Raw genomic sequence first — 24,540 nt, 5'->3', positions numbered from 1 at the left:
GATGTAGAGTGGCTACCAGGCCAAAGCTAGACCTACTTTACACACACACACACACACACACACACACACACACACACACACACACACACACACACACACACACACACACACGTTGTTAGAAGGTGGAAACTGTGCAAAATGTGTGATGGACAGTTTCACTGTTCTGGGCATCCCTGTGCTGTGGACACAGAGCGTTCTCTGTGAGAAACCAGACAGGCAACCAGCCAGCATGGCAGACTGATAATTAACTGCCAATTAACCAGCAACTCATTTTTATTTTTTATTTTGCTTTGACACAACGAGTGAATCTGCTAAAAGTGGTTCCTGAGTTATTCAGTCAAGTAGATTATTTCTTGTGTATACATCTTACCTTGAATTGCATAGGTTTGTAACAAGGGTGTTTTCAGGATTGATATCTTAATTTTGCTTCATTACTTGCTTCTTTGATGCCAGTCAGTGAAACAAGCAGCCATTCAGGCTCTCGTCAAGAATGCAAGTGTAAATGGGTTGATGAACACCACACTGGCACCATGACACCTCACATCACCCCGCTGTCATTTAGGCCTCGATGGAAGACTGGAGGGAGGAAACCCAGCCGACCAACCAGCAAATAATCCTTAACAATGACCATATTTTACTAATTATCCGTGGAAAAACACCCTGATATTCCTTTCATTGCTGTCCAATTTGGGTATTAGAGTGCATGATTTCCAGTCTGCTTTGCTGAGAGGAAGAAAGATGATAATAGAAAATTGCTGTCCTTGCAAGTTATCTTCAGTCCTGTAATTGCAAGGCAGTTGGTATGTGTTGGTGGATATGAAGACGAGCTGCATCAGCAGTGCCACTGCTGCATTCTGCCTGCTGACATGAGGGGACAGATACATTATTTCTATATCTGTTCTCCTTGTATTTCATTTTTGTTAAAAAAAAAAAATTAATTAAATAAAAAATATAGTAATTAACCGAAAATGAAATCTCATCAGGTAAAGGTACAGCCATTTACAGTAATTTTTAAGGGGATGCTAAGCAGGTGATACAAATTATTTACCAGGAGGGGACATTACTGTATGTGTGCTGTCTCTGTTTCCTTTATTTTCTTTTAAAAGTGTTCAGAGAAAGCCCCACTTCTTAAAGGAATAGTTCAACATTTTGGGTATTTCTTTTTACAGTCGATCAAAGCCAGAGTAGTTGTTTCTTTCCGTGTTTATGCTAAATTGAGCTAGCGGCTTCTTGCTGTAGCTTTATATTTACCGCACACCCATGAGAGCGGTATCAATCTTCTCATCTAGCCCACAGCAAGACAGCTAATAAGCTTATTTTGCAAAGTTTTGAAGTGAACTGTTCCTTTAAATGTTCCTTCGATTTTTTTTTCAATTTTCTAAAACATGCAAGGTTATTTTTAGTCCCTAAAACAGTCTCAGAATAATTTTCGTCCTATGGGTCGTCCCTTAAAGTCTGAAACTAGTGGTTGTGTTGTCAGCCTCAACCGATTATTTTGAATCCCTCCGCGAGAGTCAGAGGGGAATTCTGTCTCATGTGTCCCGCTTTATCTGGAAGAACATGTTTCTCCTCAGATCTCTCTCCCTGCTGGGTTCAGTAGATGGCCTATATATATAATGATATCAAATCAGAGACCTCCCGCTGACACTGCTGGATCTCACCTGGGGCTCCTCAAAAGTGTGCAATGTATATATATATGTATGTGTGTGTGTGTGTGTGTGTGTGTGTGTGTGTGTGTGTGTGTGTGCGTGTGTGCGTGCATGCATGCCTTTCAATAAGCGTACGTGCGTGCATGCATGCCTTTCAATAACTACACATTCCTCTCACCAAAAGTCTATTTAAAGCGTTGTGTGACCTTATTGCATTATAACCAGTTTATATCAGAAAGGATTATGAAGAACCAGCTTTTAAAGGATATCAACAAATAAAATATCAGTTATCCAGATTCTGTTCCACATTGCTAGAGGACAGTGGTGACCGTTTGCAAGCAAAGTTTCTCTATATTTTGCCTCCATCTAGTGGTGTGCAGAGGAACATGCAGTAAGGACTGACAGTCATGATGAAGAAAAGGCCCTTGCTAGGCCAGAAGGGTTTTTATGTTGAGAGGCAATTTGGCACACACAACAAACGAAAATTAAACAAGTCAAATGATTAATCTGGTGCAGAGATTGACGTTGAAAGGCAGAGAAACTCATATGTTTTACCAGCTGCTTTTCCCTGATGATGCATGCCATCATAAAAGTAGAGAACGTTTTTTTTTTGTCTTAGGAATGATAGTTTTGAACTTTTCAAGCATACATAAATTAGAACAGGTGTCATTTACATCTCCCTTTGTCCACTAAGCAGTGCATATAATGTAGTAATTATGTTGAGTCTCTGTTTAGCCTAAATGTAGCATCTCTATTTACACGTTCCTATTGTGCATGTTTGTGTGTTATATGCTTTTGTGAACATTGGTATGTACAGTAGATGATTGTGTCTTTGTGTGTGGGTGGTTGTGTACAAGCAGGACTGTGTGCCACTGTGAGCCTGAATAGAGACCATTTTCTCGCCAATGTTCTCTGCCTGCTCTCCCCCTCCTCCTGTTTTTTCTCATCCTATCCTCTGTCCTCTTTTCTTTTCTTCTCATCCCACCATCATGGTTGTTATGTAATGATCGGAAAATAAATACACTGCTTGTCTGTCTGATGCTGCCCCACAACAGCAATTCATTATTGAAGATTCCGCTTTTTTGTGTGACGTCATGTGCAGAGTTCAATTTTAACAGCAAGAAAAAATGGCACTCTAATATTATTTTAATGCTGTCTCCACAAGATGATAGGAGGAACAAAGGCAGGATACTTATTCATACAGGAATCCCCAACATGACAAATCAACACATTGACTCATTTAGTAATTTACAAACACAACACAGAAAGACTGAGAGTGTGAGATACTGTCAATATAGACCATATGCCAAATTCTTCGTCATGCTTGTGTTACTCTCAAAGCAGTTGGCCAGCTGTGTCATACATATCAATGACTGACAGGCTACATTATTGATGAGAGAGATAATATACACTTGACAAGCTGATGTCTCATAAACTTGGCCTGAAATGAACACAAGCTATCTAAAGGCCAAATGTTACCACAAGAACTGTGGAGTTAAATAAAGTAACACTTTCTTTGACAAAGTTACCAACTGAGCACACATAGAAAAGCAAAATGGATTTGTTAATGCTAATCCTCTTCAAAAATATATAACATAATCAAACATCATCTCTTGATGTACTCAGACATGGAGAAAAGGCCAAAATTAGGATATAAAGTAAATTTTAAAGGCTTTAATATGAACCGCTTTCTCTATTTTCTGGCAAGCTACAGATCACCACTGTTATTTCAGTATCATTATCATCACCATCATAGTCGACTGCTGACATGAAACATCCACAAAACCACTCAGGGCAGAGACAATAATCCCAGTCAATTTCATCCTGTTTAGTTAATCTACTTAAGAGATAATGAGTGGAATGGCCGTCTGGTGGAATATGAAACCATAAGGGTGTGGTGTTTAGTGGCCACCTTTGTTACACAATCCACATGGCTTTATGTTGGCCCCACACATGTCCAATATCACCATTAAAACAAAAATAGTTTCAAAATATAGGGAGATATGTGGTCGTGTGTCAGGAATCCAGGTTTAACTTTATGTTATAGCTCAGATTGCGACATGATAAAATTCAAATTCAACATGTAATGTTATTGGGCAAGCGTTTCGTGCCTTACACCTGATTGGCTGCGGACCATGTCTGTCATTCATCAAGCACGCCCCCGCTGCCAGCGACTTCCGCTTCTGTGTCAATCCAATACGATTCTCATATCTCTGGAATTGTCAAAACATTCATTCTGCACACACCGCCAAGGTAAGACTACATACATTTTACTGCTCTGTTTATGGTCTCCTGTTGTGTTTTCAAGGCCGCAAATATAGCTTTGCATTTTGTGTACAAGGAAGGTGGCTAACTAGCTAGCTAGCATAGTTAACCACCTTTTATTTTTTTTATCCCGCCCGCTATGTTAATGCTAGCTGTCAAAAAGCTGCCTGACATCCTGTCAGAGTTGGAGCTGTTAGATGGGTATGTGACTGTTGTTAAGAACAAGCAGTAACGTTACCAAATGTGCTTGTTTAATTGCCTCGTTGTCATTTAAAATTGTTTGGCCGAGTTTAAATTTGTCAAGCTAGATCAATTGCTAGACAGTATGTGCTAATGTTAGCAAGCAAACAGTTTACGGTAGCATAGCATATGGGATGGGTTCTTCTCTCGCACTTCTGTAGCGAGTGGGACGTTGTTAAGTTGCCAATGAAGATTTAATTAACAACACACAGCTTGACAGTTCAAATATATATCGATGTCTTACTAGCTACTGTTAGTCATCGGGCTCCTTCCAACGTAACGTTATTATTTGCGAGCAGCACTAGTGAGTTATCTGGTATGCTAAGTAGTGCGACTATCCTAGTCTGCCCAAGGTGAAATGTGAGGGAGACCCATAAAGCCAAAAAAAAGAAAAAGATATGCATGTCGCAAGAAGAGTACTGTGTGAAACCCGTCAGATAACCTTGTGTAAGGGGTCACCAGCAGCACTTATCTCAGGAGAGGCGTAGGTTAAAGTAGCCTCCTATCGCGTTTAACTGCCTCAGCAAACAGTGGGAATGTTTCCCTGCCTGTTTGGCTTCCTACTGGCTCCATCACCATGTAGATCCAACCCGCAGCAGAGACTAAACAAAGCTTTGTCTTTTAATGTTGGTGTACTGCAGGTCATTGACACCGATGTTTGCACTGACACAGCAGGCTGTTTATCTGCTCTCCCTGGTAGCCATATCCCTCAGAGACAGAGAATGTATTGCTGCTGCATCAACTGGATTGTGATGGTGATGATGCCAGAAAAAAGTGATTAGACTGAGAGTCTGTTCTGATACATACCAATATCATGTTGTTAAATGTATTGAAAATATTTTGACTACCCCTTGGGAACCTTGCATTACAATAACAGACAAACATGCAGACACATTTTGGGTACTGGCATAAGGAACTGATACTGAGGTACTGACACTTTACCCTGTTAACATCAACTGGACGTTGATTATTTATCTTTTGTAGATAAATCGGTAAAAATTGTTGCCAGACTGGCAATATGTTGAATGCTTCACTGCACTTACTACTTCATATTTTTTTCACATTTATAAATTAAAACACAGTTCAGTTGTACCAAAACCTTTTACCAAAAATGATCTTAGCAGTTGATAAACTGAAATGTAATTTGGTAGGCGATTGATAATTTAAATACAAAGCATTTTCTTGTTGTTGCTTCTATAACAAGATTACAGGTATTGAGTTTTGGTAACTTTTGGTTGTTTTTGTAATTTGTTTGTCATTATTTTTATGTTTTGTTGGCTAAATTACGTATCGATTAATTGAAAAGAAATATGAAAAAAAATGTCATGTATTATATCTGGCTCTGCAACTAACATTCCATCATGACATTTCAATGTAAATAGGTGGGATTCTTTATTCTACTTAAATATTGCCTGATTAAAAACTGTTTTATGTTATATAAATCAGAACTTTTAATAACATTCAAATATCTAAAGATTGATTTAAAATGTTTTCCAGTCCTAGAGAAATTACACTACATTATTTTTTTTATTCTTGTTTGTAATTATTTTCTGAAAGGCCACCTGCTGATTTTATTGCTACTTTACAGGAGACACGGCCATTCTGTGGCATTTCAACTGTTATTTTGTTATTTGTCTTTTTCCCAAAGGTGCCTTAATAACCTTCTAAATTTGTTGCTATGGTGACGGTCTCCATTGGGGAGCATCACATTGTACCAACGGACTACCTTCCACCCTGCAGAAGAGCAGAGGGAGGCAGGATAGATAGAGATTTCTTGATTGTTGATTCAGTGTTTGGCTAGTTAAGTGTTCATTCTGTGAATATCTTAAGAGAGATTTCAATAATGCAATGAATATTTTTTTGAGTTCTGTGGTTACATTTAAGGGAACAGGAAAGAGATTTTGCAAGGCATGTCCTAAAAGCCAGGTTTCAACACAGTTGAGAGGAATATTGCTGTGAGGGTAGGACCAACGCACACTAGTTTATTTGGATTTGAAATGTATTTTGTGGTCTTTCAGGAAGATTTTAGAAAGTCCCATTAACGTGTGTCCTATCTTGTAAATCATATTTGGCCTGTACAATCAGCTACTGTGTGAATCATTTAATACAAAAGGCACTAACAATTGGTCTTTTGTAACATTGGGCTTCATTTTGTTTTTGTTCGTCTTCTATCTGCAGTTTGTTGCAGCACGGGGATAAGGCAAAGTTTGAGCTAATGCTAGTCCAGGCAACCATCCAGGCAACAGAGAAACAATACTGTATGTATAATTTATGATAGAGCAGGGTAACGGGTAGCCAATCAGGAGTCTGTCTGATACACAGGCATTGTATTGTTTTGCTCAGCTTTGTTTGGCTCACAGTCATAGGGAGTGCATGCTGTTCAGCAGGGAAAAAAGCCTGCATGCAAACTATTATATCAGCGTACGTTATTATTGGCCAGTATTGGTGATAATAAGTGAAATATAGGTGATATTTTATTAATGTCCTGATGGTATTACAGATTATTATTTTTATTGTTATTTGTCACTACTCACTAGTATGTCAGGGCAATGGGGGGGGGCCACGTACAGACCGCAAGAAGTGTGATTGGGCAGCCGGCTTTTTCTTTTCTCTTCCATCTTTCCTGTTCTTGTTTACTGATAGCAAAGACTAGCCTCGTGAGACCGTCCTGATCTCGCGAGCTATCTGGCGGAGTCAGGTTAGTGATAGACAGATGGTTTATCCAATCAGCTAACCAGTATTTTCGCCCCTTCCCAAAAGTTCTCCAACAGAAAGTTCCCAGATGGATATGCCGAGCAAATGCGAACCAATCCATCTGGCGGAGTCAGGTTAAGTAAAAACAGAAGAAGGGCTCAGTAATGTTGATCTATTTAGTAACACAAGACAACAAAGTGTTTTGTGATCTGCACAAAATGACTGAAAGAATGTAAACACAATTATTGTAGATGGATACTATAAAATGAAAGTGTATCTTGTCCAGAGAACTGAAAACTTCTAAAGCAATCAACAGGCTGAACCCAGATCCCTACGCAGTAATCATCTTCAGCACGACCACCAGAACACCTCGACACATAAGCAGAAATCCAGCTAAACCAGTCACACGCCAGCACAGTCGTGAACAGTGTTGATCACAAAACTTGCTTTTGTGTGCATGTTTTTTTTTTAAATGCACTCAAGAGTGTCACAGCGTTTGCGTTTAGGGTGGATCCATAAAAGAGGTTTCGATGCAAGATGCTGACGAAGATTCTGTCTTTAAACCTGCGTGAAAGGAAGACTCATCCTGTTTTACTTTCCTAGCAGGTATCGCAGTGCTGACTCACACGTGTGTGTGTGTGAGACTGTGTGTGTGTGTGAGACTGTGTGTGTGTGTGTGTGTGTGAGACTGTGTGTGTGTGTGAGACCGTGTGTGAGACTGTGTGTCTCCCTGTGTGTGTCTCTTTTGCGTGTGTGTGAGAGTCTCTCTCTGTGTGTGTGTGTGTGTCTCTCTGTGTGTGTCTCTTTTGTGTGTGTGTGTGTGTGTGTGTGTGTGTGTGTGTGTGAGACTGTCTCTGTGTGTGTGTGTGTCTCTGTGTGTGTGTGTGTGTGTGTGTGTGTGTCTCTTGCGTGTGTGAGACTGTGTGTCTCTCTTGCGTGTGTCTCTTTTGCGTGTGTGAGACTGTGTGTCTCTCTTGCGTGTGTCTCTTTTGCGTGTGTGTGTGTGTGTGTGTGTGTGTCTCTCTGTGTGTCTCTTTTGTGTGTGTGTGAGACTGTGTGTCTCTCTGTGTGTGTCTCTTTTGCGTGTGTGAGACTGTGTCTGTGTGTGTGTGTGTGTGTGTGTGTGTGTGTCTCTTTTGCGCGTGTGTGTGTGTGTGAGACTGTGTGCTCAGCATCCTGCTCAGAATGAGACTGTGTTTTGTTCCCAGAGGGTTTACACTGAGTTCTAGCAGGGAGAAACAGAGACAGATTCATCACCTCAGTCAGAAGCAGAGATACAAAGTCATTTGATGAACACTTTAGGATTATCCTCTGCACAGGGATTAAGCCTAGTTTTCATGTAAAACTAAAGTCACAAACCAGGTATTGAAGTATTGCCGCCTATTGTCGATGGTGAAACAGACCTTCAAAATGTAGTTTTCATATGATCACTGTGGAAGCTATTTTCTTATCGTCTTAGTGCCGTTAGTTTGACTCATGCATTTGTGTAGTTGTGTGGTTATTTATGTCAATTAATAATTAAGTTTTGCTTCCTGGCTAATATTTCTTCACCATTCTTATTTATTAGGGGTGTACGATTCAGAAAATGTCACGATTCGATTCCGATTTTTAGGTTGTATCGATTTTATTGATTTTCGATTCAAAAACGATTCTTGATTCAAAAAAACGATTCACAGTATGTAAATGTAGTTACTTTTCCCATGTGATTGCAGTAGACATACAATTTTTAAAAGAAAAATAACCTAACAAATTAAATGTAGTTTGATATTACTTTGTCTTCATACAAAAATAAAAACTTTTGCAACTAAAAACTGCAAGGTTATAAAAGCCGAAATGTGTCCAAACTCTCGCCTTCAATGAGGATGGAGCGTTCTCTTAATACATCCATGGGATGGAGCAGGTTGAATAATTCTTTGTGAGGTTTGCCATTGTTTGCGCCGACTAAAATACCTCCGCTGCACTCGTTCTTCTTCTGATTATGGCAAGAGTGCCCAGGCGTCAGTGTGAATTCGACGCAGCGCCATCTATGGGAATGGCGAGGTAACGTCATTTCAGGACAATAGTGTCAAAACGGAAAAAAAAATATGAATAGATTTTTGGAATTCTATGAATTGATTTTGAATCGGTACAGTTTGAATCTCGATTCGAATTCAAATCGATTTTTTTTTGCACACCCCTATTATTTTTTATTTTCTTTAGATTATTTTTTGGGGGCATTTTAGGCCTTTATTTTATAGGACAGCTGAAGACATGAAAGGGGAGAGAGAGGGGGAATGACATGCAGCAAAGGGAACCCGGGCCGGCTGCGTCGAGGAGTAAACCTATACACATGGGCGCCCGCTCCACCAACTGAGCTATCCAGGCGCCCACCCCTATTATTTATTATGCATAAATAAATACATTTAAAAAAGGTTTCGTCTGGTTTTAGAGTACACTGGCTCAAATCCTTGAAGTCTGTATTTCTTTGACTTCTGTTTGAGTGGGACAGTGCTTATCGTGTTTGTGATTCACTTCCTGGATATCCTAATCCAAGGCCCAATGACTGATGCAACCTAGAGGTTGCACCAGTCTCTCTCTCATTATCTTTGGTGGGCATTTTTTGAGTAATGGTGTAAATGTTTCTTTTTCCCCACCCAGTCTCATCCTTTTATCCCTGTGCATGTTGTTTTGCTTCAGTGGGAAGAGAAACAAACAGATAAACAATTAACTAATTAACAATGGTGCATTTTCAGCCTCTGGTAAGGAGCCCAGCTTGCAGCCTGTACTTGCTTCTCATAAGTTTTGTAGCCTCCAGGCCTCACACTTTCTTATTTATCATTTTTTCAGTTGCACCAGTGTGTGCTTTAAGCTGATTACGCACATTATATTGCTGTTGTATTTCCATTCTCCTGAGCAGTCATTAATGGAGTCACACCGGCACCCCTCTTGGGAATGGCAGCTTTCTCTGTAGCTCGTCTGTTACGTGTCTCTTACGTTTTTTTGTCTTTTCTTTTTTCTTTTTTTTTTACTTTTTCTCTTCTAACTTTCACTGCAAGCATCTCATGCTTATACATCCCTTAGTACATTCATGTGGATTTTTTTATTTTATTTATTTAGTATTTTTTATTTTATTGTCCATTAGAGATGGTCCGATACCATCTTTTGCTTCCCGATACCGATTCTGATACCTGAACTTGCGTATTGGCCGATACCGAGTACCGATCCGATACCAGTGTGTCATATATTTTATTATGTTTTAACAACTGTATACTACTATCCCTGTATGGATGTGATATGATTTCTATCTTTGTTGTCAGTCTGGCTCAGGTTAAACTCTTTGTGAAACATGAACAAACACAAACAATGAACGCCACAGAACTTTCTTTTATTATCCAGTTTGACAGTCAGTTATAACGGAAAAAGAACATTAATAAACTACTTTAACGTAGATTTTCTTTAGGGCTTTATTATGTGGTATCGGATCGGTGAATAAACTCCAGTACTTACCGATACCAGCGTTTTAGGCAGTATCGGCGCATCGATATCGGAACATCTCTAATGTCCATGCTATTCATGTGGATTTGCTTTTTTATCACCCTGTTTGTGATGTATGTGAATGTTGTGTGTGATGTCTTAAGCTACTGGGACCTTGAATTTCCCCTTGGGGATCAATAAAGTATCTATCTATCTATCCATCTATCTATGTATGTAGCCAGCGGTGCAAGTCCTCCCTCTGCAGACGAGGTAGCCTAGATGTTGTTGACGTTAGCACTTACAAATCGCTCCAGTCAGTGGAAGTACTCGGACAAGGTTAGTCTTGTGAATAAGGTCGAGTGAAATCAATTTCATACTCGCAGTAGTATTTTAATAAAAAGTCGTTTGTGGGCTATTGACATTTAAATTTTCCCTTGGTAATGGTCTTGTGATATGTGCTTTCATTTCCCTCCCCTCAGGCAGCACTGATGTGTCCTAGATGATATACAGTAGTGTGTAGATAATGTTTTAAAGGAGCAGCTCATGAAGAAGAGAGCTGACATTTGCTTTCTGTATTGCTGTAACACATTATGAATCAGTTGTTTGGTTTCCTGCCTTTTTAAGTTTATTTCCCACACATTGTCAAGATGTTTCTTTGATGAAAACAGAGTCTTGGACATAAAATGACTCCAAAGCTGATTTTTTTGTTTTGTTTTTAATGTTTCCTTTTACTACGTTGTAATTAGATGTGTTTGTGTATCAGTTTTTTGTCTCACTGGAAAATGGTGTCATTTAGTTCAGCTGCGTTTTATTGTAGGCCTATATGACAAAAGCCAGGGTTTGGCTGGTTTGTTTGCCTTTCGTTACATGTACATGTCACCAGGTCATAGAAACAACCTTACTTAGTCATTTTATACAAAATCTACAACAGTGTTGTGTAGTATGAGACACATGAGAGCGATAGAAAGTTCTGAGAGCTCTGAAAGGCTGACAGTCGATCACTAAACATAACTTTCTGTAATACAGCCCAACGCTGGAACAAGAAGAAACAAATGCAAAAGAAAAAGATGTAGCTATGAAAGCACCTGCTTGGTGGATTTTAATTGAAGACACAGTCTCTGCAAAATCTGTGCCTCAGAAAACAATGTTTAGTGAGTTTAAAGCACAGGGAAGTTACCTGAATTCTCCCCATCTTGTTGTTTAGTTAGTGCACTAAAAGAAACAAAAGAAACTTAGTGCAAAGGTGTTGGTCAACAAAGAGCAGTATGCCATTTTGGGGATGTTGACAACTAGGCCTATATTAGTATGTTGCAGACTTTATGGATACCATATTTGATCCATGTCCCAATATTGATACTAGTGACAACCAGTGATACTAGTGACAACCAGTGTTTGTAACAATCTGAATGAACATTGTACACTAGTTGTTGTAGTCTCAAGTAGGGGTGTAAGAAAAAATCGATACACTGGAGTATCTCGATATTTTATTTTGCAATATTGTATCGATTTTCAAAAACGTAATATATATATATATATATATATATATATATATATATATATATATATATATATATATATATATATATATATATATATATACGTAAAATATTCATCTAAGACAGTGGTTCACGTTTATGTTGTGTTTAAACCTCCTACCGCTAGATGGCTATTAGAGATGCTCCGATACTGCCTAAAACGCTGGTATCGGTATCGGGAAGTACTGGAATTTATGCACCGATCCGATACCACGTAATAAAGCCCTAAAGAAAATCTACGTTAAAGTTTCTTTTTCCGTTATAACTGACTGTCAAACTGCATGGTAAAAGAAAGTTCTGTGGCATTCATGTTTCACAAAGAGTTTAACCTGAGCCAAACCGACAACAAAGATAGAAATAATGTCACATCCATACAGGGATAGTAAAAAAAAAATAAAATATATGACACACTGGTATCGGATCGGTACTCGGTATCGGCCGATACGCAAGTTCAGGTATCAGAATCGGTATCGGGAAGCAAAAAATGGTATCGGACCATCTCTAATGGCTATGCTGAGCGCCTAACAGTGCCTAGCAGTGCCTGACATTTTGCTAGAAGCTAACAATGTAGCTATGGCTGAACTTTGGCCTACTTCAGCATATAAAAATTTGCTCACTAAGAACCTGTGTTTCTGTGTACTGAATTGTTTACCTAAAGTAAACTTCTTTGACTTTTATGCACATCATGTCTTTTTTTAAATATTAGTTTTTCTAAAATTATACAATAAAAAAAATCCCAATATATCGCCTTACGCACAGTATTGAAATATATTGCAATATATTGAATCGTGACCCATGTATCGTGATACGTATCGTATCGCCAGATTCTTGCCAATACACAGCCCTAGTCTCAAGGCTTGTTTTTGACATGTTAGTTCAACATCACAGACCCCTCCTTCATGGTTCTTAAAAAAGTCAAGGAAAAACAACTTGTAAAAGGCAATTGTCCGTTCTGAAAAGCCACTCGCTCGTCTGGCCAGGCAGGATTCTGTTCAGATGAGACACATGCTAGTTACTGAACCCCACCAATCTTTAATTTGTTACAGGCAACTTGGATTTGAATTGTTTCCCTTTCTATATATTATATGCTCCCAATTTACTCAAAAAGCTTGATATGGTCTGTTTTCCTATACTGTGTGTGTGTGTCTGTGTGTGTGTGTGTGTGTGTGTGTGTGTGTGTGTCTCTCTGTCTCTCTCTCTCTCTCTCGTGGTATGTGTTTCATGCTCTGCAGAGGTGTGTCACCTATTGAGGTAGGTGTGTGTAAAGACAAAGAAAAAGGTGTGTGTGTGTGCGCTGTATCATTGCTCAGCACTGGGCTCCGTCTCGCATGGCAACAGCTTTCGTCTCTTAATATCTTTCTCCTCGTCGCTCTCTGTCTGTCTTTCTCTGGTTCTCTCTCTCTTGTCCCTGTGGCTTTGGATGTTTTTGTCAGCCCTCGGAGGACAGCGGAGACAAGCGTTGCTAGGCTAGTATCTGTACACTGGACTTATGAATGGAACAATCACATTGGTAGGTTTGTATTTAAGTTTTCGAATTATTGGCAGTAAAGTTATTTGTCTTTTGAAAGTTTAACAGCAGGGTTGCTACAGTAGCAAGCTTTGGTATTACCGGTTTGTTTTGAAAGGGCAAAATGACAAGACGAGGCCCGTGGGGGTCAGTAGAATTTGGTAGATTGAAGGCTTTACTACTAATTTGGAATGATGCATAATTTAAATATGATGGGGGACTTCACTCTTCTCCTTAATTTTGTGGAAGCTAAACTCTGAAATCGAGAGACTTCCAATCTTTTGTTTCTTTAGCATGACTGGTGTTATGTATCTTTTTTTGTTTCTACGATTGTCGTGGGCTAATCTCTAGAATAGACTGATAGTCTGATGTAAACAAATGTGAGTGAGCAACATCATTTTAATAATTTTCTTTTCATTCTTGGCTGATAACCCGACCAGCAAAAGATGAACTCTGTTAATGTGGTCAGGTTGTAGTCAGCGGTTTTGTGTTAAATTAATAATGTGCAGGAAACCCTTAGATAAAAAATAGATAATATTGCCAAGGTGAGGCTGCATTCACCTTCTCTGTTACAAAACGTAATCTCTACAGCCATCATGTCAGACACTAGGGCTGGGACGGTATGGATTTTTTCTTACCGCGTTTTTTTGGCGCTACTTTGACAGCAAATAACTTTACATCTGAAGCGTTTAAAGACTCTATTTGTCTATTGTTTATTTCTAAAGGAACACGACAATGTATAAAAGGCTCCATTACCTTGTACCTCACGTTATGGCTCCGTAGTAGACGTTTTTGTAAAAATAGTGTCATAACCACGCGACTTACTGTCGCTTAGTAGAGGAATTACCGTATAGTACAGGAGAAGAGCGCAGGCAGTTTCGTCTCACATTAGCTGTTTAAGTGTAATTACTAATGTTAACTATCATTTTAGTTAGCAATAATTAGCCTGTGCCTATGTTATCTCCTTACATATACCTACACTCTCTGTCTCTGCAATATTCGGAATGATTGAGATTTCTCTTGGCACAGAAGACTTACAACTTTCAGACAGGTTGCTCACGTCACATTTACGTCGTCTCTCTCCATGGCCGCGGGAACTAGGAGAAACTACTACAACCATAATAAAAAAAATAAAAAAAACACATTTATTTTTAATACTTTGATTATTAATATAAACCTAATCCCTTTCATTACAAATGAAATGTAATACATTTTAAAACTTTGATTTGATTTAATATACTGTAATTCAGTGATGTGTTACCCTTGTGTTTTGTGGCTCCGTTTTTGAGCTTGTAGTATGCATATTCTGTACCATTGTCGTAGCTTTGTGCCTATATCCTGCGTTACCCGTGCCTAGTTTGTTCTGTCTTGGATTTTGGACATTATTCTTGTTTTTGTTTTTTCGCTTGTGGAGTGTGTACCTGTGTTCCAGTTGTATTACCGAAGCCTTAGTACTGTTTTGACACCACGAAGTGCCTTTGTTTTAATAAATAGAGATATTTTGTCTTCATCTTGACAGTATGGGTATGAAAGAAATTTAACTTGGTTAAATAGCGATAACGGTCTATTATTTCCCGGTGTTTCGGGATCAGTAGCCCACGGCAGGCTAATTACGGTCTTGGATAGGCTATTTATATGAATTGAATCTCTATACAGTTCAGTAAATTGTGATGGATGCAGTTTGGTGTGTGGTGGTTGACTTTGGCTGAAAACATCACTCTGGAAAATTTGTCAGCACCCCCAATTCAAAATATGTTCCCGCGGCTCTGTCTCTCTCACTTTGGAGGCTGCGCAGTAACGCTCAGCGCTCACCGGAAAAGTGCTTCTAATGGCCTTCGCTGGTCTCCGTCCGTTGCATCGGGATCTGTTGGTCCATTTTATATACTGTCTATGGGAAATTCACAGCCAGACTGTCATGGCGGCTTGTTCAGAATACGATCTCATATTGTACTAAAATAGTTCACCGAAACGTGTTTCTGAAAACAATTTAAGCGAGAAATGGGCCATGTAGTTGCTTTGTCTTCATTCCAGATCGACAAAGGTCAGTTTAAAAGATTTTCGTCAGATTTTGAGAGGCTCATCCGCTCACCATTTCCGGGTGAGTCCCGACTGCCCTGTCTCCGACTGAACATGTCGGGTCGGCCAAAATGAAAGCCGACAGCTCCTCGGACGGACGACAGCACGGAACACACCAAACAGACTTGAGTCACCGACCTCGTCAGACGGTCCGACGGCCGATAATCGGCTCTGTGTCAACGCCCTTAGGCTACGAAACGTGCATTCTGGCTGAAATTCAACCGTCCCGTTTTATCGGGATAAGGCTATAAACAGAAGGAAACTCCGTTAGCTGCTAGGCTAATGTGCAATGGTAAACACTGCAGCTGTAACGTTATTGTGTCTACCTCAGCTGAGAATGGAAAAATGTGGACATTTCTCCGATACAAGACATTACACAGGTAGGCTACACTTGCATATAGGCCTAATAGTCAACACGAATGGAATGTTATTTGTCATGGAATATTGTGCTCCCCAACTTGCGAAAGGTCGGATTTGCGCCATCTTTTGATGATAAGTTTTGTTTAGAAAACCTTGAATCCATGTAAGACACGTCATCAGACACAATCCATGTCATTAGAATCAATGAATCCATGTCATTAGACACAGTGTGCACACATGTGCAGGCCAATGTTTTTTTGCGGTGATGACGGTGACGAGCTCAGACCCACGGTAGGCGTCACGTGGCCGCGGTAATGCGGTAACCGTCCCAGCCCTATCAGACACAGCAGGTTACTTCTGATAAGATATTGTCCAAGTATGTAGGAGTGTGTTTGAGGTGTGTGTATGGTGCCATGTCTGTCATGGTTACATAACGGCAACATGATCTGAGAACCTATTACAGAGAGCTCTCTCTGTGTGTGTGAGTTTGTGAGATAATGTCATGTATCTGCAGTTATGGAATAGAAAAGTGAGTTGAATAAAAACACATTACCAAAATGAATATAAATATAGATTGAATTGTATTTAATTTAACTTTTATCTAGAGTTGTTGGTGCTAGTATAACATTCAAATAAACATTTGTTCTGCAAAAATGAGAGTAATCAAGGTTAAAATCTTAGCCAAGGTTCCTTCCCAGATATTGCACGGATTGTCAGTTCCTGTTTCTTTTCAAACATGCAAACCTTATTAGTGAGGTCTCCAGAAACACTTTGAGGAGCAGAATCGGTTTGCCATGTTAGAAAGGCCAAGTACAGTCTGAGGGTTGTAGTTCAACCAGTGGTTGTCATACTTTTTCTCAAGGCCACATAATCAAAAGGAATTTTCTTGTGATCTTGATTAGCTTCAAGATGTGCTCATTTGCACACCAACCTTAAAAATGTGTCTGCTTGTATTTAGTTGTAAACTAAGAGCAATCTAAAACGTGACCCTGGAGTTTTAGGTCAGTGTTGTGCTGACTGCAGGGACTTGGGACGTTGTCTGCAACCTGATGCTTCCTGTTGCTTAATCCAAAATAGGAATTGTGTGGTGACTCTCAGGGGTTGGTTTTGGCTCATAACTGTAAACAGAACGTTTTAAGATTATGTTTAATAATTTCGCAATTAAGGAGAAAGTGTAGACGTGCTTCCAGCCTTTTTTCAGAGTTGTTTTTTTACTTTCTGTGTGGTAAAACCATGATGAACACAATTTTATTTATAAGAGTATTTTAACATACTTTAAAATGTGTCTTGTGTGGGACTTTAAACAATATAAGGTTCAGTATGGCATCCTTATTCTTGGTATGAATGGATCCCACAGTTCAACACCTATAGGGTTGTAAAGTGATGAGAAAATGGTGAGGCTATAATAACTCATGCAAATCAGATTTTCAGCCATGTTTGCTTTATTCACAGACATACAGGTAGACACATAACTCGCATTTTGTCATACAGTGCCACATGTCATGTCAGGGCTCGACATTAACGGTTATATATATTATTATTATTATTATTATTATTATTATTTATATATATATATATATATATATATATATATATATATATATATATATATATATATATATATTTTTTTTTTTTTTTTTTATTCGGTTGTCTTCGTAAAGTTTAAACACTACGTTCGTGCGCAACACAACATTTCAGCTGTTGTGCGACCGCTTTCCACACACGCGCGTTTGCCGTGAAAAGATACAGGCAACACAATTTTGTGTTCAAGTTAACGACGCATGTTAAAATCCGGTGCTAATGTGGCTTTGGTGCCGGACGGAATCGCAACGTGGATTTTGGTGCCTCATTACGGTGCCACCTAAATGTCTGGGCTGCTTTCTGATGCTCTGAAACAGACGTTAGAGGCAACAGAAGCATCACTGCATGTCACGCTAGTTAACAATAATAACACGTTACACTTGGCAGCAGGTAACGTTAACCTACCGTTAGCTACAGTAGTAACTGGATTAAACACGGTTAAAATGCTGACAGCTAAACGGTGTAAAAGTGTCTGTATTTCACTGTAGAGGATTCCAACACGGGGACGTACAACAGTCTGCCGCTAAAGCTATGAGCTAAAGTTATTGTAAAATACCCTTTTCTCATCTGTTTTTGTCTTTTAACAGCAATTTACTGGTGAAAGAAGTAATTATTGTTAAGTTATTATTAAATTTTTAATAATCAATTAAATTCCCCCCATTTTTGTGCTGATCCGAAAATTGATCCGATCCGTGACTCAAAACCGTGATCCGATCCGTGAGTTTTGTGATCCGTTGTACCCCTATTTGAGAGGGATGGGAAATTATATTGCAACATTATTAAAATGTGTGGTATAGTTACATTAGAAATGAATTGCTCCAAATATAGGCAGTTTAAAACATGGCAACCATATTGTCAATTTCGGCAACCAAAAGTTGATGCCTGGTTGCGAAGCCGGCAACCACTTTAAAAAGTTAGCGTTGAGCCCTGCATGTTCTTGACTTGGAGTCCACATACCCTCACCTATCATTTTTGTTCTAAAGATGTAGTGTGGTCAAAAGAAGCCTCAGTAGCTGCTGCACAAAGGCTTAACGAGCATTTTCAGTGCTGACTTGGAAGAAATAAAATTGCTGGAAAGACAAAAAAAAGTCCAGGGTGCTCAGGAAGTTAAATCAAATGCTTGATGCCTGAAGGCTGTCAGTGCCGCTACGCGTGCGTTGCTTCTCCCAATGTCTTTTAAATTTTCTATCATGAAATAGCCAGTAAAATAAAGTCTTTTTAATTAATTTTGAAGAAGAGTGCCTTGGATTTTTTCTTTTTCTCTACATTCAAATAAAATTGCTGTTTTGGCCTACCAAAGGATTTACCTCACCCTGATATTATACAACAGTCAAACTATCCACAGAATAGTAGGATATCACTACTATTTGGAGAGAATTAATTAGGGCACTTTTGTTTCCTGTTAATTTATAAGTTGTGTAAGTAAATAACTGTTGGATTGATGTCTGGTTTTATAGATCCTTGTGATTTGTTTTTGAAGGACATGGGTAGAACATTGAGTGCTGAAAAACTGATGAAATATTCGTGATAAGGGTTATCACTATTGTAGGCTTGGCCATGTTGCGGTAAACAAGCTGGCGACTTTAGAAGCTGGCAGTAGTTTGGGAAACTTTTGACAGATACATTTTTGAAACTTCAAAAGTTAAGAACATTTGAGAGTGCCCTGGTCTTTGGTATTATGAGGCCACAGGAAATATCAGGCACTTTTGCGTAGATCTTTTGGCTGATGTAATTTGCTGATAAGCAGTCTACTCCCATTTTAGATCTCTTTACTCTTTTTGATTTTTTGTAATTGGGTTAGTATAAGTGCTTGCAACAATAGTACAGTAAGAAACAGTAGGTTTGTGATTCATTATTTTATTTGGCTTATTAAAGCACATTGCTATAGATTTAAAATTAGCCAACAAACCACAACAAAGAAATGCAAAGGTTGGACTTTAAATTAGCTGTTGGAACAATTGAATACCAGCTTGTCATCCATTCTGTCACCTTATCGATCGTGGACACCTTGGCCAAAGTTCATTTGTGTGCTGAAGGCGTTCCCTATCACTGGCAAAGGTAGAACCTTTCCACTGTAGAAAAAGGCAGAGTTAGAGGAAGGGAAAGAGAGAACAAGCACCGGTTCCCCACTTATACAGCATTTCACCTTCAGAAATGACTGCCTGTACGGAAGTATTTGTCTCTTAGAATTTCACTGCAGGTATGTAAAGATTTTATAATGCTTAAAAATTAAAAAAAATAGTGGATTAACAGTAGTATTTCCATTTAAGGATAAAGTAATTTTGAGTAAAAGAGCAAGTGCAGATGACATTCAGTGATGTCTTAATTAAGATTGATAAACCGTTATTCTACGAATTGTTTTTTCATGACTACATGGCCATGTATAATGTCCTAATCTACATTCAGAAACAACTTAGAACAACATTTAATGATTGGTTTTAACCGGTATTGGAAAGAGCCAAAAGACAAAAAAACTGGAGAAAAAGGTAGAAATACGGACTAACCAATGCTCAGTAACCTTATATTTTAGACGTATTTCGTCCTCTAGCTCCCCTTTGACATCCGTCACTATCTTTCTCGGGTTGCAAAAAAATGGAATGCAAAGTATGTTAACCCTATTACTCCCTAAAATGTAAACATGAACATGAAGCTGTGATGAGAAGGGAGACTATTGAAACTTGATCAGCAGACCTATGGAATAACAAACCACATTTTACAGGTTTTGTATTCAGTTTACATTGAAGTGGTCAGGACAAACTCGATTAGTCTAAAAACATAATTTGGCAGGGAAAATCTATGCAGTCTTCATTAGAGGTCGACCGATAGTGGATTTTACCGATACCGATAGCTAGGTTGGGCCGCATTTGCCGATAACCGATTAATCGACCGATAGTATTTATAACTTATACAGTTGACAAAATACATACATTGTTTCAAAAAAAGTCCAGACGCTTTTGCCAATAATCAAAATAATAATGTCATATTTATTGATATTACACCCACAGCAATGCTACACAAGCATGTGTGTTGTCTAAAACAGTTCTACATATTTGGAGTCATCCAGTGCAAAAATAAACATAATGAGCATTATAATTCATATAAAGGACAACGGTAACAGACGATCTCTGACCTGGAGGGATCTATTTTTCCCACTATACTTTTTGTTCTCGCTTGGATGCCCATATAAGGCGTAATGTGTGACGGACCTGCCTTCCCATTGGTTGAAAACATAAACAAAGGCATCATGGGAGATTCCCTTGTCGGTAGCACCTACTGTCTATGGGTAGCACGGAGTTAGCGGCAGAAATGACCGAAAACGTGATAAATTATGGACATCAAGTGGATAAATCTTGGATGTAACAGTTTGGATTTAATGCCAAAAATGCCCCAAAAAAGGTACAAGTTCCAGGCTGGATAAAAAATCACCTGTAAAGGCTAGAAAGACACCAAAGACACCCCCGTGACGGTTAACTCGTTAGCTTTTAGCTGCAGCAATCAGTAAGTCTCTACGTTTAACTGTTATTAAATTATCTAAATATGAATCAGAGGTGCCGTTTGGGATCGTGGACGATCCTTTAGGGTTCTGATTCTGACATTTGGGTCGGACTTGCGTTTATTTTTGTCAGTGTTTTAACCGCTTGAGGTAAGTTAGCCTACTACTAATGTTTAGCGTCATCTCCGCCTCGAAAGCAAACAAACATACTGTTGTGCTGTTCTTTCTCTACTAATGCAGCATCTATTCAACAAATTATTAACTTTATAATGATATGACAAAATGTACTGTATACATACCTTTTCGCTGTCGATACTTTAAACGCGCATCTGATGTCAGCCTTCTCCGCACAGCATGTGCTCTCCGTGCAGCGCACAGTAACACGTGTCGAAAATAAACAACACGAGGCATCAGTGATAGTTTTTATTTCGCCTCTAGAGGCCGCTATTGTAATGCATGATGCCAGCAGACCCTTCTCAGCTATCGCGTACTGTGTAATGAATGACAGCGCGCGCTTCTCAGCCACTCCAGCAATGGACGCAACCAGGAAAAACGGTATGGATTTTTGCCGATAACGATAGTTCCACCAATCAACTATCGGTGCCGATGAATCGGCAAAACCGATGAATCGGTCGACCTCTAGTCTTCATTGGGCACTGTTTGAAAATAAGAAAACTTAAGGGAGTATGAACATATCTTTAACCATTTGCATCAGTGTTAAGTAAAGAACTGTATACAAATTAGTAACCAACCATTCAGTGCTAATTTTTGACACATTTTCGTTACTCATTGGTACAAACACATCTTGGTCCTAAAATCTATTCGATAACCAGCTCTAGTCCTGATGTTTAGAGGCATGTATAACTGAAGATAAAGTACATGAAGAACTGGATTTAGCTTTACATTGTGGTAGCAAGGAGACCCCTGCTTTGTGTTTGAGCTTCACTAATGATGAGTCAACATTTGTCGTATTTGCCATGTAGGATGTGTCATTGTGATGAAACTGTTACATACTAATTTGGTTTCCTTGTAGGTGGTCATAGTGGTGAGAGAGACAAATATATGTGTCATTAATCATGGATTGTATTGTGTATTGTGTCATGGTGAAGTGGGCAGTGATACTAAACAATGAGTAAGTGATAGAAATGAGGAAACAACTTTTTGTACAGCAGAACATCTGCTGCCAGGACATCCAAAAGCTATTTGAGTTTTAAGGGTGATTAATTGACTGCTCAAGTGTAACTTCACCCTGTATAATGAGTTGAGGAATTAAACTGGAATATGCCTCCATCTAGTCTGGCTATCACCAGACCAAGCTCAATCTTTTAAGATTTAACATTAGTCTGGGGAGTCTGCTCTGTATTTTCTGTATTTTTCTCTGTACTGAACAAGAGGCGTGATCAATGGGCATAGTTCAAATGACTCTGTACGCAACAGGCACATGGATATGCCAGTTTGTGATTGGTCCCTGCAAATTTGTAACGAAAGCAGGATAGAAAGATGTACCGGTTTCCAGCCCGAACTGCAGGGCAGATCGGGCTGGGTTTACCCAGTCTAGGCTCTACCTTCACTGATTATCATCCTGTCAACCTTTTACTCATTGACATTCAACAGGATGAGAAAGTGAGAAAGTGTCATCTATTTTATAGCACTATGACATACATTGCTAGGGCCAGTTCAATCAAAGGCTAAATGTTGTGTTTTTGAAGATAATTTAGCCAAATGCTAAGGGGATAAATGTACATCACTATCTTAGTTACCAATTTCTGGTCGACTACAAAGAAAATTTTGCATAGAATGTTTTATCATTTATAAAAATGAGACAAAGGCTGTGATCCATATTTATTTTTGTAACTTGGAGCAAACGAAACAAGCGGCCAATCAGAAACTTGTTTCATGTCATTGTCTTAGTAGAGAGTAGAGAGTTTAAAGATGAAATCAATTTGTCTTCCAAGCAAATTGTTCTAGCAATGTTGTTGCTCAATGGACATTTTCAACCTGCTGTGTTACTGCCCTGATTTTTGAGATTATGCTGTTTGGTTTCGTAAGGAACCATTTGTAACTATATTGAAATTTTAACTTTTGGAATTTGAAAATGAAAGGTCATTTGGGGTCTTGGGTTTAAAATGATGAAGAGCCAATGTTCCAAACAGAAGGTAACAAAGACCCAGACTGTGACAATGGTGTCCCGATTATGTAACTACTGGGCTAGATAACTCTCTGTTTGCACTCAGTGGGCCATGATGGACAAGACTGTCACTCAGCCAGACTAAGCATATTTTCAGCTGGTAGCCTAGATAGCTGGGAATTACCCTTTTTGTGTCATCTGAAAACTTTCAGTGAAATAACTAATAATATGGCTAGTAGTAGCTTATGATGTCAACGTCTCCTGGTCCAACCAAATTAAACCCCTCCAGGATAAAAGGCAGACTATTTGTTTAGCTCTAATATACAGAATTATTGCTTAAATGTGGGCTAATAAAAAATAATGTTTTCCCATTGTGTATTTTCCTTCATTCTTTTTACAGATGTTTTGTTAAAAATCAAGGTGTGGAGATATGTTTTTTCACAATTCTGCTTAATAGACAGACTTGATTTGTGCAAAAATATAGTTTTCTGTCACACACTATCAGTCAATCCAGGACTAGTCAGTCCTGACTTTGGCGCTTGGTAACACAAGTTTCATAGTAAAACACAAGAAACTCAAAACTTTATTTGTGTCTCCACAGGTCACAAAAGCTAAAGAAACACAACCTGAACTCAGAAGTCACATCAGCTGTTCATGTGCTGTCTGTGAGTCAAACAGCAGATCTGCTCTGATTGACATCTGCTGGTGTCGTTCTTCTGTGGTCAAACCATCTGCGAAAAAACGGCATCATACTTTGGGACATTCCCTGGATATTGAAAGGACATTGTGCTGTTGCCGTAGTGACTCTCCAGAGGGACCTCGATTGACAGGTCTCCCTCCAGAGGAACTCTGAGGGGTCGCCATCGAAAGGAACATGTGCTAGAAGTTATACATCTGTCCTAAACGACTGGTCGGCTTTGACTCTAGAAGATGAACAATGAGGATGAATTCTACGACGCCGTCACAGGTCAGAGTGTGTGTGTGTGTGTGTGTGTGTGTGTGTGTGTGTGTGTAAAATATTAATGTGCTGGCTTCTATTGGATGAAGTTATTTCACAGATGGTCTAAAGATCTTAAAGAAAAGCCAAAAAGTTGCAGCAGTTTGTACGGATTTTTCTGTGCAAGTTCAAAAATAGAAAGTTCTTCCTCAGTGAGACAAATCCCTCATGCTGTTAGTAGATCACATGCCCAAGTGATATACTGTATATGTATGGATTTTGTTTATTAGGATCTTATTTTGTCATCAGGAATAGAAGCACCAATTTTTGCTGCAAGAGGCTGTCGGCCCTAATTAGATGGTCTGTTTTGTTTGTCTCCATCATAGAATCATAATACCATCCAATGGAACCTGACCTGCCTTAGTCTGATGAATAGTTCAATAATTCAGAGGTCTGCTTGCGGTCATGATAAGTAATGTCAATGACACCCTGTATTAGGGATGTTAATATTTAACCGTTTAACCGTTAACCGACAAAAATAATTTTGATCAAGTAATACTATCACTTAAACAGTTAAACAGCAATATTAAAAAAGGTAAAAAGTAATTTAAAAACGTTCGTT

At 39.0% G+C, this 24,540-nt stretch overlaps 1 protein-coding gene and 1 long non-coding RNA gene across 3 annotated transcripts in view; one reads left to right on the top strand and one right to left on the bottom strand.

The window, feature by feature from the left end:
* Nucleotides 1-748: 748 nt before the first annotated feature.
* Nucleotides 749-23,755, bottom strand: LOC116040860. Its single transcript, XR_004102781.1, has 3 exons — nt 23,588-23,755; nt 8,694-8,699; nt 749-760 (listed from the first exon to the last, which is right to left on the bottom strand). It is a non-coding gene; the product is annotated as an uncharacterized LOC116040860 (long non-coding RNA).
* LOC116040837 (oxysterol-binding protein-related protein 2-like) overlaps nt 23,706-24,540 on the top strand; it is a 16,899-nt gene continuing 16,064 nt past the window's right edge. For both annotated transcript variants that reach the window (XM_031286520.2, XM_031286519.2), the window contains exon 1: nt 23,706-23,948. In XM_031286520.2, the coding sequence (XP_031142380.1) occupies nt 23,912-23,948 (37 nt within the window). In that variant the 5' untranslated portion in view covers nt 23,706-23,911. The remainder of the gene's footprint in view (nt 23,949-24,540) is intronic.

The sequence above is a fragment of the Sander lucioperca genome, chromosome 12 (genome assembly GCF_008315115.2).
Source record: "Sander lucioperca isolate FBNREF2018 chromosome 12, SLUC_FBN_1.2, whole genome shotgun sequence".
NCBI lineage: Eukaryota > Metazoa > Chordata > Actinopteri > Perciformes > Percidae > Sander > Sander lucioperca.
This window is presented reverse-complemented; position numbering and strand designations above follow the sequence as displayed.